Source organism: Pipra filicauda, unplaced genomic scaffold (genome assembly GCF_003945595.2).
Source record: "Pipra filicauda isolate LSUMZ 115617 unplaced genomic scaffold, ASM394559v2 scaffold177_size2800117_pilon, whole genome shotgun sequence".
NCBI lineage: Eukaryota > Metazoa > Chordata > Aves > Passeriformes > Pipridae > Pipra > Pipra filicauda.
Window position 1 is genome coordinate 2,114,885 of NW_024104284.1, and position 16,173 is coordinate 2,131,057.

The window sequence follows — 16,173 nt, forward strand, 5'->3', positions numbered from 1 at the left end:
AAAACAACAGTCTTTCAGAAAGTGCTAGTACAGCATCCAGAACAAAAACTCTGCAAATTTATCTCAGGTCTTGGCTTGCTACTCAACACAACCAATCATTAGTCTAGATTACTTGTATAGTGGAGAATCAGCGGGTTTTGTGGAAAGAAGCATGTTAAGGGAAGGGATAGAAATTAAGTTGTTATATCATTTTCATTTCCTGTTTTTTCACAGCTTAAATTTTCACAGAACCCGGGGTAAAACTGTAGGAAAAGAAGCCAATTTAATTTAAAAAAAGCAAGTTGTGACTGATGTTTAAAAGCGAGTCTTGCTTATTTGAATATATGAAATAGAGCAGAGCTAAGAGGGAATAGTTCAAGGATATTGCCCCTCAGCTGTTCTAGAACAACCTCGCTCCAACTGAAAACTGCTGGCTCAGAACTGGCTCTGGACCCAGTTCTCTCTGCGGATAGGTACCCAAACTGGTATTTAAAGTGACTGAGTAGATAGGTGCCCAAGCTGGTATTTAAAGTGTGCCTAGAAAGGTCAGTCCTGCAGGACTACAGCAGCCAAAATTGTCTCCTAAAATTCTCCTACTGTGCCTATCCAGAGTAAAGCACATTTTGGTGGGGCAAAGAATCTCTGTATTTATGTCAAATCTAAATTTCTTTAACATCCACGATTGATGTCTATAGACCAAGAGATACCTGAGCCAGTAGGATAACTCAGACCATATGCAATGCTGAGTTCAAAAGAAAGCATAGCCATTACTCAGAAAAACTCAGTTTCTAAGAAGTGTAGGTAATTTTTGCTGCAGAATTATATATGTGAATTTGAACCCCTCTCGGTCACAGAAAATTATCGAATACACACAGACAACATCTTTCCAGGTAAGTGTGCTAGACTAATCTGCTACAAAGACCACAGACTATTGCTACCTTTCCAGGTACCTCTGAAAACCTGAATCATGGATTCATGTTCAAGAATGATTCGGGACAGGATTTTGGGTGGTGAGTCCCAATCCTACTTGTAAAGATACCTCTTCCCTTGTTTGTGATCATAGACATCTGGCCTCAGAGCCCTTCCTTGTCACAGTACACCAGTGAGAACAAATCCCATTCCCAGCCACAGCTACTGGCTCCCTGACACTGAAGCTCCCTGAAGCTCAGAGGCTTCTTCCCAAGTCGCAGATTCCCCTCCTGTTCCTGTGAGCTGAGCCTTGGCTCCACTGCCAGTCTGCCAGGCAGGTCTGTTCTCCCAGCAGAAAGAAAAGGGCAGTACTGATGTGAGTGGTGAAGTACTTCAAAGTCTGCTAAGAATGCTGTCACAGAAAGGCTTTAGAAATGGAAGCAGTAGAACAGTAGTTAGAAATATTCACTCTCCATTTGGGAAAGCCAGGGACTGCAGTCCAACAGAACAAACAGAAATGAACATCATGATAGCAGAAAGCCAGATGTTGGGACAGAGAGGCTACAAGGCTGTTCACTCAGTTCTTCTCCATGAGGTGTTGGAAGCAAACTAATTTGGAAGCGCTGTGCAAAATACATTTTCTCTGGAGTCATTCTACGTTTAGCCAGACAATTTTTAGCTTTATACAGTAAGTAAAAGCGAATAAAAGGATTAAAGGAGTGTTGCACCCTTTTTCCTGGGACTTTTGCCAACTAAGTTTCATGCCCTCAAAACACTTAAATGGGAGCAACAGTTTCAGAGATAGTCACAAGAAAGAAAATAGCAAAGATCATGCAGAACTTCAAAGAACCACCAGGCTTTAAATGGACAAAGCAATCATTAAAACTAAACTAGAATAATAACAAAAGTAACATCATCTCCCAGTTAACACTGTGCTCAAGTCAGAGCTAAACCCCCTCCACCTGCAGCACTTCGGGTTTTAAATAAATGCAACATTTATATCCTGTCTCCTTTAGTCTGCTAGAATAAGAATGTTACTGAACTAGACACTACTGTATAACTAGTTTACTTGTTTTTGAACACATAATTAACATCTAGTGCGCCTAACTAAAGCCAACTGAACTGTCTCCCACTATTTATTTTCAGGCACTTATCTCTTCCTTCTGGTGACCTGAGGGAATAGAGTGAATGTGTGTCAGGGGAGGCTTAGGTTGGCTATTAGGAAAAGGTTCCTCACCCAGAGGGTGAGTTGGGCACCGGAACAGGTACCCCAGAGAAGTGGTCACAGCACCAAGCCTGGCAGAGTTCAAGAAGTGCTTCGACAACGCTCTCATGGTGTTATTCTTGGGGCTGTCCTGTGCAGGGCCAGGAGATGGACTCGATGATCCTTGTGAATCCCTTCCAACTGAGGACACTATTCTACGATTCTGTGATCATGCACTTTCAATTCTGATGGCTTCTCCCACAAAGTGTGTGTGTGTATATTAGGAGACCATTTGTATAAAGAAAAGCCTCATCTACTATATTTCCGTAGTAGGAAGGAATATCAAAATTTTTAAAATGCATTTAAGATAAAAAAAGTACTTAAAATTACAAAATTAGGATTGACACAAAAATAGTGCCAGCATTACTAGTTAAACATGTTCTTTTACAGTTCAGTTGTGTTCAATAAAACCTGGCAAAAGAAGTTTAAAAATTCTTCTGTCTTTCAAACTAAAACTAGGGGTGCTTAGAGCCTTCCTTGAATCCCATTTTTCTATTTGTCTTGGATCACTATATCTTATTTATTTTTATTTTGCAGGTCTTGTTATAACGGTATGTGATATAAAGTATTGGTATCAAAAATTTAAACACACATTGTACTGAAATTATGAGGTACTACTGTGTTATTCTACTCATGAGATATTCAGAGTGATCAGGACTTGAAAACTTCAACTGGATTTTATAGTGCAATAAAAAAAAAAGAGCATAATATTGTGGGTAACAGCTGCCATCAGATATGCCATTCAGATAATCCTTGCACAGCTCCTAACAAAATGCAGTAAGAATGGAAATGTGCCATGGGTAGAGCTTCACAATAGCACTGCAGGGCCTGGGCAGTGCACATTCACCAGGACACACTCATTAGTCCAGGCAGACTCCGAAGACTAGTTAAGTTGTACTACACACCTCTGACTGCCAGAGCAACTCAGGATGGGAAGCATGCAAAGCATGTGGCATGCTGGCTAGTTAAACTGGATTTACAGCCCCTCTGTACTGCCAAAACAGTGCTAAGCAGGTGAAGAGTTACACCACTGCTTACATCTCCCTCTGCTCTCTTTTCCTCCTCTATCCTAGATTTAACATTGCATGTGCCTTCTTCCCCACATACACCTCATTGCCCTACGATTGCACATGCCCTTATTTCTCATTGTTTTCCTCCAAGTATCTACTTATTTCATAATGAAAGATATTTGGAGCAATTAGTAGTTTATATGAAGAAATACTTAGCAGTATTTGGACTGCAAAACCTGCAAAAGCTGATTTTTTTGTCTTTAGAAAAATAAATCAGGGAAAATTGGTTACAGCTCCAGACTTTGAAATTTTTCTTATTTGCCATATGACCAAGGCCACAACTACTTCGTTTCCACAGAATAGGCTAGAAATGGCTGGTATGATCATTCACAGAGAGACTGAAAAACTATGGAAACTTTGTGTAGAAAATTGTTTCTGAACATCTCGGTTCTTTCTCAGTACTTCCAATACATGATTTCAGTACTTAATTTTTCAGACTTTTCACTCATGAAAAACTACCACATGTAAGATCTTACTTGCACCTAAACCTGCATGTTTGGAGATCTAAGATGCCCAGAGTAAGTCAATGTAGTACAAATGCTCTCAGGAAAAAGCAATTCTGGCAAGAATGGGAATGTCAAAAAAGAGAATTGACATAATCACCAAGATCCACGAAGACAAAGAAATTCTCACTACAATTTAGACCTTATAAAATTAGTTAAGCAGAACATTTTGCCGGGGATTTGTGAGACTAAAATTTTGTTCCCTTCTAAGCTTGACTGCTTTCAGATTCATATCTCTGCTCTCTGCAGTTTCCCAATCCAAGCTAAAACCAGGATCTTCTCCTTACCTTAGATGTTGGTACAGTTTCAGTAAGTAGCAACATACCAAGATTTTGTCACCAACACTTCTGTGGAAAGGAGAGTCTTCTGGAAACTGGGAGATGGGATAAATGCTTTGAATGAACCCATGCACCTGGTTACCCAAGCGTAAGCAAACCCAATGTACGAAGCAGGAACACCATTTTGCTTGCTGGGGACTCAACATGGACAGTTGCTTAATTCTTAAAGCAATACATGGGTCCCAGTCCTCAGGAGAGAGCTGCAAGATCTGGATTCCAAACAGGCAGAAGCAGCAAAGCCCATAAAAGGTACGTGAAATCCTAACATCTTTCTCCTGAGCCCTGTTTATGCTAAGGTTTAGGTGAGTCACCATTTTGTGCACTATGGTACTCCAAATTCCCTTGTGAAGCACATAAGACTCACCACCACCATTCTGAATGTCACTCGGGGTGGCCAGACACCTTAAACCACAGCTCTAACTTGTATCCTTCAAGGACCTGAAGAGCCTGCATTTAGTAACTCTGCTAAGAGAGGTTTCCAGGACTGCCCTCAACAAATCTCTTAGAAGTCTAGCATATGCTTTACAGGAACAAAAAACTCCACACCTCTATTTAAAAATGACCACTGACAAAGAATCTGGCACACCGCTGGTTAAGTGTTCCAGTATCTAATTAGGTTCCATTAAAATTGTTTGCTTAAATCCCAAAATTTATCTAGCTTCAATTTCAAGACATTTCATCCTATTATAGCTTTGTTAGATCAAAGAATTCTGTATTATCAAACTACTTTTCTTGATGGCGGTAATTATAGGTAGATTCTCATTTCGTAACCATGTCTGCCTTTAAAGTAAGCTCTCCAAGTATTAGAAGGCATGTGCTTGATTTTTGGCACAAGAACTGGATACTGCATTTGGCACTAGTGTAAGCACTACTGGAACAAAAGTCGGATTGCCTCCCCCATACCATTTGATATTCCCTTTTTAATGCATCCAAGAATTGCATTTGGCCAAGTGGGAGCTTATGTTCAGCTGACTATCCATCACGTCTCCTAACTTTCTCTCAAAACACTGATCCTTGGGATGGGCTCCCATTCTGTTTCCAGATGTATGACTTTACACTTGGTGATAGTGAAACAGGCTGTATGAGCTGGACACCAGCAAAGAAAAGAATATCAATTAACTGTAAAGCATATAAACCTTAGCACGCCTGCAAAATTTGTGAGTTGCTAACATTTCAGTCTCCTGTTGTTTCTCCAATAGCTATTAGGTAAAGCTTCTGGCTTCAGTTCTGAGGAACTAACAGGAAGATGTTGGTCATTTTGAAAGAGGAGAAGAGTTCACAGAAATTTTATTTCGGAATGTGTCAGCAGCTGGCAGTTATGGACAGCAAGTAACAGCATGTTTCCAAGAACCTGAACTTTATCATAGAATGTTGACAAAGGATCTGCGTTATTGTTTAGGGACTAAACTCCTATCTGCTACATTTTTAACTCAAATTACCTCATAAATGCTCCAAAACTCATAGTGGATAGTGCCACATTTTCTAGTGCCCTTAGTCATCAGATTATGAGCTGTTTCTGTAAATGCCTACTATGGGAGATGCCTGAAGAGCAATACCAAAAATCCTGAAAGCTATGCTCCTATAAAAGGTGACCAACTACACAGAAATACTGGCTTAAATACAGCTACACTTCAGTATTAGTTTCCACACTAACATTTTGCAGTTGTTATCTGAGAGGATTTCAGAGGCAGGCAAGAAAAATTAGTTGCTTAAGTACCATGAAAACCAAATTAACTTAACTTTATCCTCAACTAATGCTTCAGTCCATGTACTCCTTTAAATAAAATCTGGGACCTATAGGGCACTCTTATCAGCCAAACAAGGTCCTACAGCACTAATTTAATGAGTTAGTCTCCTACTTTCTATACCTATCATACAATGCCTGCTATACATTTGAATGGCTTCATCATATTCATGCTTTTCTGTTAATATACTGGAACACAGGTATGAGTCAAAGAACTGAAAACTCTGTAGCAAAGTAATGGACAAACTGAACACTTTTCTCATGTACATCCCCCCGGCATGCAAATTTCATTGCCCTTGTGTGCAATTCTGAAGTAAGATTGTACTCTTACAAGATCAATTCCATTAGTTGTGCAAAGTAATTATTATATTTTTCACCATTTTTCCCTTCATCCGGCAACTTTTTGAAAATGTTTTTTTTCCCCTGTAAAACAGCTTATCACTTTATGAAGATTCAACTCAAACTCATTAAGCCCCTTTCAAGCACGTACCAGTAGTCTAATTACTTGCACTGAATAGCTGTAAGGAAATGCCAAATTCTCCTGATTTAGTGCAGTCAGCTTAAATGGACAAAGGTGTCGGTACTTCCATATTTAGACACAAGAAGTTGTGTTACTGTATTTTGGAGCTCGACTCACAACAGGGGAATTATCAGTTCAGGTTTTAGGACTCCGCTGTTCGAGTATCTGGAAACAGTGACCCATATGACTGACACTCAGCCCTTTTGCCAATTCCTAACCACAGTCATAAACAAAAGCACCCAACTATTTTTAGCTAACATGCCATCATAATTCCCCAAGTTATTTTAAACCAAAACTAGCTTCTGACAAGCTTCAATAAAAAAGCATTGCTGTTACAAAGTTTTATTTAGATTGAAGCGCAGAAATAAGCTCTTGCACAACCTGGCATAAGAAATAAAAATCAATGCCAGCGATTTTTAAATGGAGATTCTTCACTGGTGATGTAAATACAGCTTGCCTGTACCTGAAAAAAGTGTTTCAGTCAGAGCAGACACAACTTGTTCATCTGTTGCACCAAATGCCTTGGCAGGCTAAGACTCCTCCAGTAAAGTGCTTGCAAGATGAGAAATCAGTTTGAATGCAGTTACGTGTTTTACTAGTCCCAGTGTTTCAAATCCATTCAGTGTTACATCTACACATTATCAACAACTGCTCATATCATGAATCCTGCGGTCTCCACTTCTGTAAGATCTGCAGTAAAACACTGCAAACAAATTACGTAATTAAACTGAGTAATTATCTAGAATAATTTGCTATTTTGTAAAGTCTTTCATGCTTCCTTTGGTAAAAGATACCTAAATATGTTCAGTGCTGGAGGTAATTACAATCTTGAAATCAGGATCTTAAGATGTTAAGAACCAATTTACACTTGCTGCTTCTTTACATAGAAAAATTTTCACACAGCTTTTCGGTGCACTGCAACTATGTAGGAATCCTGCCCCCTTCACAGCATACAGCTTTACTGTATTTTTAATCACAATAAAAATAAATGTTGCCACTCAAAACCTCATCTGTTACCTGTACAAATCCTTCCAAATCTTCTTCCTCCTAATGAGGGTAAACAGTATCTACATACTGCTAATTCAAACTATACACGGCTCTTTGAAGCAGATTACTCCAAAGTGAACCTGGCAACCACTGTCACTTCAGAAAAGGGTCACAAAACAAGACCAACGAAGACAACAGGCTGTTTTGTGCAAGATTGTTTTATTAACAGACCAGAGTTTGAAACACTGCAGCTGGGCATCTGTATCTGCAAGGAAAAAAAGAAAAAGGTTATCATTACGCACATGTAGATGGGAAACTACTTTGGCCACGTGAGAAAGTAATACATTTTTACAGTTTACAATCTGGGCTGAAAACACTCATTTCACAGGATTTCAGACTGCAGTAATCTTCCACACAATAACTAACTTCTAGATTAACATCTCTTCATGAGATGAAGACACAGATTCACAGAATCTGTGAAAACACAGATTTCAAGTGCCAGACCTAACAGGATAAACATTTCTACCTTGAACCATTGGTACCTGAACTGGATATTTAAAGACGTGAGGAGACATTGTGCATATTCTAACTTTTGCTGCACTTTCATTTTAAGCACATTTCATAGACTATTTACATACAAAACCAAAAAGCTGACTTGAGATGAGTTCCTGTAAAGTTTGCTTGAAAAGAAATGAAATTCAGTATGTGGTCAATACTGAATTGTAAAAATTTGCTATCAAGTACTATGCTCTTTCCCCCTAATCTATATAAAGGAATCAGTTCTTGAAATCTATTTTTAATTTACTTGAGACTATCACTTAAGTAATAAGAAATAAAGACAAATAGCAGGAAACCATCTACAGATAGGAAAGAGGAATACTCATCTTCAGATACACGACCCTTCATAATGACAGTATTTAAAGAGTACTGTCAGCACATCACTTGAACCTACTACTCTAGTTGCCCATTACCTCAGTAGAAACTACAACATTGGTTTTTTTTTCTATCTGTAAGCTACTTGTATTTTAAGCATGCACTCTATTCAAAGCAGTAGGAAAACAGCAGGAGTAGAGAGTGGAAGAGACAAGAACAGTCAGTTATGTTAGATTTACAAAGTTATGTATGTTTTATGTTTGCAGTCGAAGCAGAACAACTGCTTGTAAACATAAAATAAGAAACTGCATGGTCCCTTCCCAAATTAAAAGATGGAGTAAAGCCCTGATGTGGGCTTTACTTATGTGGGATGCTGAGCTACAAGTCCAACAAAAAACACAAGGAACGAGCTGAATATCCCTAGTTTCTCTGCCAATGTACTAACCCTCACAGGCATTTACACTGCAATAGTGAACTAGAAGCCTCCCTCCTGTAGAAAGGCTACTGAAAACAAGACCACCAGTATACAGCTGATGTCTGGCAGGGAAGATGGAGAAAGGATCTACCCTGACAGAAAAGCTGCAGTGTTTCCATTAAAAACCATCTTATACTCAAAAACCAGACAGAGGCATAGGGTGAAGCCTCATGCACTTACTTCAGGGAAACATCTGCCAATATTGAACCTTCTGCCACCAGCAGCAAAATTTCTACAACACTACTACTATGGGTAACATAACATCACCCCAGACACCAAACGTTACAGCAATTCCACTTCTCAAAGCTACTCACTTCTTCCCACAATTGACCTAAAGAGCTTTGTAAGAGCACTGTCCCCGGTAAGCAACTATTTTCCTAAAGTGCCATGTAACCAGTGCTTTAAAACTCTGCTGACTTCAGAGATGGAGGTAACAACAAAACACACAAGAAGCTTGGGGGGGGTGAAAACTGAAGAAGACAGCAGCCTACAAAAAAAGCTTCAATAAAAGCTGTCAATCAAACAGAAAGTATTTCCTAGAACTCCTTTCGCTCCTTGGACAGACATCAGACCTCAATGAGCTCAGCTTGCTGTGCCTTGTTGGTTGTAAGAATATTTTTAAAAGACTTGAGAAAAAAAACAAAGCAAAGCAAAACTTTCCTCCCTTCATAAACTTTCACTTCTGAGAACTCATCCAAATAGCAACTGCACCTGTTTTACGCTGTAAATTCAAAACACTACGTACCTTTTTTATTAACTAACACTCGAAGTTAAGAATTCCTAAGTAAACTGCATATCTGATGTAAAAGGAAAACCAAAACCCTGTAAAAAACAAACATCACCAAAACCCCCAAATAAACCCCAACAAGCCAACCAAAAAACCTTCTTGGCTTTGGAGGAATCAATTCAGGGAGAATCGGGTCTTTGCCTGTTATCCCTTCAAAGCACCCTAACACAACGAAGTTTTCTTCCAGCATACCTGTCACACTAAAAGGGCATTTATCCTTGACTTAAAATAAGGTATGGGCAACACCAAAGCTAGTTTAGTGTGTAAAAAGCAAAGGCAAGAACTCTGAAAAAATTTTGGCTTTGAACAGCTGAGACTTTTCACTAAAGCAGCAACAGCAGAATGACAACAATAGATGAGATAGATCGTTTGAACTAGATCCTACCTTTGAACTAGATCCTGCCTTCAGGACTCAGATGTCACTGTAAACTACCTTAAGTGTTGATAACCCTTCCCATTTCTAAATGACAGACAACTCAAATGGGCGAATCGGTCTTTCAAAATTACCATCTTGGTCATCATACATGAAAGCTCTAACTGAATCATTCTGAAGCTTGAACAAGCTGAAAATTTAGACCAGTCCTAAACAGGCTTTTATAGACAACCTGAAAAAACACTGTACTTGTAACCACAAGACTTCGATCAGATTAAGAATTCATTAATAAGGGCTGAAAGTTTTAGCTGAGATCTCGAGGTTTCCCATCTTAAAACCAAATAAAGTTTTAAAACAAGTTATTGGTAATGTTTGTATTTCCTAAACATATCAGCTACAATGATAGTTTAATTTCTTCACAAATGTTTAAGTTTAAGTAAAACTTCAAAAATAAAAAAAGAAGGCTGTATTGTCCAAGTAGATTTATACTGTAGGTACCACCCAAGCATGAGTGAGCATCTATTAATCCTAAATGTCTGACAATAATGGCAGCAGCCTACAGAGCAGAGCTGGAACAGTAGATTGCCCTTGGCAATATCTCACCATTAGTTCATTCTCCTTATGAGCCTGTTGATCTGGTCTTCTCTGTTACCAGCATCTCCACCTTCCACAAAGTGGATCGTTTTCTTCTTCATTCCACCCCGAGGAGAGGACAACTTGAAGGGCCAAAGGAAGTTGTTCACAACTTTGAAATTCTTGCCAACAGTGTAAATTTCATGGATCACATCTTCCATGCAGATGATGCCAAGCTTTCCTAAAATTCAGAAACATTGTTTTCAGAAAGACTACAGAGCCACTAGTCAATAACAAGCCAAAAATTATCACGTTGTTACTGTCATGTCTCCTTACTTTGAGAAACTTCAGGAAGTCAGAAAGCAGTCACTGAATGACTGACTTTTCCATTTAAAAAGCCAACTCGACATTTACTTGGCACATTTGGAAAGAGGCATCAGTTTCAACTGTTAAATATTTACAACCAGCAATGAGGAACAACAAAAAACAACGACTCAGTGAATCTTAGGAAAGTACTTTCAAGAAAAGCTAGATTAAATACACTTAAACCACAGCTACGAGTGGCCCACAAAAATTCATTGAACTATTTAGTTAGGCTGTTGAATAATGCAACAGCATGTTTCCTTAATGCCTTTCCAGTCTTCAGCAACATGTTACAAGTTAACTGCTCATAAAATACACTGGTAAAAAGAAAAGTGATTAAAACACAATACTTGTAAGTTTATAATCTGCTGATCTATTGCACTGGAAAAGGAACAAACACGACACAGCCTAATTTGAAGCAAAATGCAAATCAAGAGCCAAAAAAGGGAGAGATTAAAGCATTTGCTTTCATTCATCCTGGCACAACTGCATAAGGAGCCTCCTGGAACAGTCCATATCCCAACAATTGATCACCACCCTTCATTTTTACTAAATACACTGATCGCTTTTACTAGCTAGTTCTTCTTTTAGCAAGTTCAAACAGTCTGTTTACCAGATCACAAAAGTCTATGACAAAATGTCTAACGTTAAGCCTGAAAGTTCAAAGCTATGGATGATGATTCTTTCCTGCTGCAGCGCTTTTTCATTACTGAAAGATCTACTGACCTATCAAAGGTCAAGGAGTTTACACTTAAAATTACAAATTTAAAATCCCAGTATACTCCAGAGACACACAAGGACCAGCTCAGCACTGATCACCCCAAGGCACCAAGCTGGTGCCTAGTTTTGCTGAGCAGTGCTTACCAAGGCGCTTCTGAATCAGGCGGTTGTCAGTGAGAGCGATGCGCTGCTTGTTGATCTTGCCGTAACCGCGCTTGTAGATCAACTCATGCACAGACTTCAGGTTGGGGTACCTGCAACAGTCAAGTTAAAAAAAAGAAGTCTTTGCAAGCCACATTCCAGGTTAACATCCCTGATTTAGACTCCCATAATAAACAATTAAAGATCATTTCAGCATGTCCCAAATGTAAACACAAAAGCAACAGGGAAGCAAATTTTACTCACACCAAGTTCCCAAGAACACCAGTACGAGAGCGCATTCATATCCATCAAGCATTACCTTTAAAGCACTCCCTTAATCATGTTTTCAATTCAAAGGAAGGAAAGTACACTGAAGATAAAAATATCTTGCAAGTCTAGCATAGCAAACCACAAAAGGCTCTCAACATTTGCACACTGTTTAGGTAAAACTGGCCATTTCACTCACCCCCAGGCAATGTAGGGCTCCACAATCCGCAACATGTTGATAGAAGCTTTGTTGAGCTTTACAAATGTGCCATTAAAAATCTGACGCAGGCGAAGAAGCTGCAACACTTTGCGGACCTTAGGGCTGACACCATTGGTACTGGAGAACAGAGGGGAAAATCCTCAGTTATCAACATCCCAGAAACACTAGGGAACAGGTTAAAAAAGGCACAACAGCACCGTTCCCACATAAAAAAGCATCATTGTTTCGGCAATGACACAAAGCAAGTTTAGTAATTAACTTACTATCTATGTATATTTCAGTGTTAAGTTAAAATATCTACTTCCATGAAATGAATTGAAAGTATTGTACTGAAACAACTTAGAACTAGCCTTGTACTCTCCTGAACATAATTCTTCCAATCACATCTTCTGTTAGTTTTTTGTAACATCTTACTGAAAAATTAAACACTTGAAAAAAAGTTCAGTAGAATGTCTGGGAATAAGGACATGTAATTTTATCAAGCTCAAGGTGAAACAGAACAACTGTCTGCACGTATTTGCAGCACTGTCTTCTTAAAAATCAGGGATTCCTAAAGACAACAGACAGCCAGCAAAATAATTTGACACTTAATTACAAACACTTCTGGTGCATGTACAACATACTGCCACCCACTGCCCAAGCCACTGGTGGAAGGCTTGATCTTATTTACATATGTAAGCCCTCAAAACACAGAGGTAACAGGAAAGTTAACTCCAGTGCTTTTGAACATAAAATTGCTTACACCTGTACTCAGCCTTACCCTCTTATCCTGATCACAAATGCCAGTTTTGGCTCGGCTGGGACATAGTAGTTGCCAGCTTTCCGGGCCATCCTGGCCATGCGGATCTCCTGCCGGTACATGTGCCTGTACTCCTTGTGGTAAGCCTGGGCTCTGGCATAGATGAGTTTTCTCTGTGCCTTACGGTACTGCAATAAATTGGGAATTGCTTAGGGTTACATAAAGCTTTTAAACACATAAAATCACCTTCAAATAATGTGCCACATTCTAGAACTTCCTGCAAATAACACGGTTAAAGTATCTCACAGCTCAGAACAACCCTCACTGATGCTCTAAAGAGCCTGGCAGGCTGTTACACAGCAGTGCTACTCTGCCTTGAACACTGTTATCATTCCCAATCCTTCATTCAGGAACTGTAGGAACAGGACAAGGAGTAATGGGTACAAACTAAAAGAGAGGAAATATAGGTTAGATATTATAAAGAAATTCTTTACTGTGAGAGTGGTGAGACACTGCCCAAGCAGTTTGTCGATGCCCCATCCCTGGAAGTGTTCAAGGCCAGGCTGGATGGAGCTCTGAGCAACCTGGTCTAGAGGGAGGTGTTCCTGCCCATGCCAAGGGATTGGGACTAGATGATCTTTAAGGTCCCTTCCTTAAACATTCCCTTAAACATGTTCCCTTAACATTCCGTGATTCTATGATCATGCATCAAGCTCACCCTCACAAAGGCTGTAACCTCTTGCCTTGTACAAGACTAACTTCAGTGTGACAGACAATTGTACGCTTGAACCTTGACTGCCTGAAACTGGTCTGTTATCAACCAAAAAAAGCATATTTTAGTCCAAATCTTGAAGAAAATATCAACATGCTTGTCCTAAATACCATGTACTGGATCACATCAGCAGTAGCAGCAACTGATACCGTAACAGACAAACAATCTAAGTCAAGGGATCAACGAATATTCACCTTTTTTATAGCCAAAATCTTCTTCTGCCGTTTGGCTTTCAAGGCTGCGTAAGCCTGCCGCTTCTTCAGCAGGCTCTCGGGCACAGAGGGCACCTTCTTTGCTCTAAGAGGAAACAGAAACAAAAACCACCTCTTTTAGCCAAGATGAAAAAACCCAAAGAACACTGTTCCATACAACAAACACCAATGCTGTCTCTTTAACACAAGGTGTGCACAAGCCTCACTGCCTCCAGACACTTCACTGCGGCGTCTTCCTTGTTCCCACTGTTCCCAGGCCCAGAGCAGTGTCCCAGGACATTTCCCTGGGACTGAACTAGGTGATTTCCTGGGTTCAGAACCTACACAGTTCCTCTTTCAAGACAAGGAACCCTGACAGACCAACTGCTGAGCTGCACATAACCTTTGTGGATAGATGACTGCACAGACCAACACCACTCCATTGGCAAATTTTTTTCCTTACCTTGCTATAGCGCAATTTGTAATAAAACAAAGACTGGTTCAAAGAGAATTTCTGTTTAATAAACATTTCAACAAGTGCTTGAAAAGGACAAGCAAATTTGGCAGCACTCTGAAATTTATTTCATAGCACTTTAAAGTTGTTTGGCTATTCAGGGAATCACAGGATGGGTCAGGTTGGAAGGGAGCACAGTGGGTCATCTGGTCCAATCTCCCTGCTCTGCTCCCAGAGCACACTGCACAGGATTGTGTCCAGATGGTTCTTAATATCCCCAGTGAGGGAGATTCCACAACATCTCTGGGCAACCTGTTCCAGTGATCAGTCACCCACATAGTAAAGAAGTTCTTCGTACTGAGGAACTTCCTGTGCATCAGTTTCAGCCCGCTGCCTCTTATCCCAGACATTTTAAAGTCTCAGAGGCGGCAAAACTCGCCAGCGTAGACTTTACAGAGCCGCAATCACCCGGGCGAGCTCCCGCTCCAGCGCGATCCCTCCCTGCTCCCGCCTCAGCACACCCCTGACCGCGCTCCCGCCCGTCCCGGAAGACCCTGTCGCCCAGCCCGCACCCTCGGCCCGCCCGGGGCCCGCTCCCTCTCCCGCCCCGCCGAGGGCCGGCGGCCGCAGCACGGCCGGGCCGGGCCGGCTCTATCTCCGCCGCGCCGGACCCTCCCCTTCCGCCGCTGCCGGCCGCGGCGGAGGCCCGGCGGCCCGGGGGCGGCGGGGGCAGTGGCCAGGCGGCGCAGTGGCGGCGGATGGGCCCGGATGGCAGTGGATAGAGCAGGAGGGAGGGCACTCACTCCTTGTCCGCCATCGCAGCGCCGGAAGAGAGGGGCGTGCGCGTGCGCGGCGAGCTCTTAGCCCATTCGTCCGCGCAGGCGGGGCCTTGCGCGCCGCCAGGACCCCGGGCTCGGGCGTCCGCCGTTGTGCCTGACCGGAGGGCGGGCGATGGGGTGGTCGAGGAGTGCCTGAGGTAAAGGTGTCCCCGTCTGATGGGGCTGGAGCCGGGCGTGTCCCGGGACTGGCCGTAACCTGGGATTGAATGTGTCCTGGGACTGGCCGTGTCCCGGGACTGGCCGTATCCTGGGACTGGCTGTGTCCCGGGGACTGTGTCCCAGGCCGGGCGGGAGCCGTCCTTTCGCCAGACCCAGCCTTCCCTGCAGGAGGCTGCGAACGAGCTCTGCGGTGGCGGGGCTGCCAAGGCGTCTCGCATCAGGCAGGATTTCCCCTATTCCAGGCTTAAACCCTGTGCTTAAAGCCTACGGGACGCTACCTCCCACCTGCGCTCGGTACCGAGGCGGGGATGAGGCTGAGAGCGGGGAAATTCCACTCCCTCCAGGCCCCGGCAGCATACCCCCGGAAGCCGGGAGGGAGAGGGAAGCGGGGCGCCCTGCCCAGCTCCGGAACCGGAGCGTTTTCCGCAGGAGAGCCCGGGGATGCCGGAGATGTTCCCGTCCCTGCGGCTGGAGCTCGGCTCTCGGCCGTGCCGCCCACTGCGCGGGCAGGATCGTTCGCCGGAATGCGCGGGGGAATGGGAACTGCGGGCTCCGTTTGTGCCGGGATGTGCTTTCATTAGGTTGAGCTTTCTGCTGTGCCTTTTGTAATCGGATATGTCTGTCACGTATTGGCCTCATAAGCCACCAGCGTGCCTGTAGCAAATGCGGATAGAGCCTTCCCAGATCTTCGTTCGCGAAGCCTAACCATGATGAATGCATCTTCTGGGATCGCCATAGGGAATTAGTAACTGCACAGGTAGAGAAGGGAGGCGGCTCGAGAAACAGCGCTGCCCAGCACAGCGCTGCGGCTTGGTAAGGCTGCTTAAGGCTGTGGCTCGTAGGTCTGATCCTATTCTGATCCTACCTGTGCTCCTAAAATCCGCTACGGAGGCGCCGGCACATCATTACACAC

General features: G+C 42.3%; 1 protein-coding gene across 1 annotated transcript; it reads right to left on the minus strand.

Moving 5' to 3' along the window:
• Positions 1 to 7,514: 7,514 nt before the first annotated feature.
• RPL7 (ribosomal protein L7) lies at positions 7,515 to 15,101 on the minus strand. The gene is made up of 7 exons (XM_027744628.2): positions 15,066 to 15,101; positions 13,812 to 13,914; positions 12,867 to 13,033; positions 12,086 to 12,223; positions 11,623 to 11,732; positions 10,426 to 10,636; positions 7,515 to 7,579 (listed from the first exon to the last, which is right to left on the minus strand). Exons 1-6 carry the CDS (start codon positions 15,077 to 15,079, stop codon positions 10,428 to 10,430), a joined length of 741 nt encoding a protein of 246 aa, XP_027600429.1. The 5' UTR covers positions 15,080 to 15,101; the 3' UTR covers positions 7,515 to 7,579; positions 10,426 to 10,427.
• Positions 15,102 to 16,173: the final 1,072 nt, after the last annotated feature.

Excerpts from the sequence above, each read along its gene's own strand:
- RPL7 (XM_027744628.2), bottom strand. Across the intron at positions 11,733-12,085 it reads GAGCCCTACATTGCCTGGGG|GTACCCCAACCTGAAGTCTG; the intron begins GTGAGTGAAATG and ends TGACTGTTGCAG. Across the intron at positions 10,637-11,622 it reads CCTGATTCAGAAGCGCCTTG|GAAAGCTTGGCATCATCTGC; the intron begins GTAAGCACTGCT and ends TCTGAATTTTAG.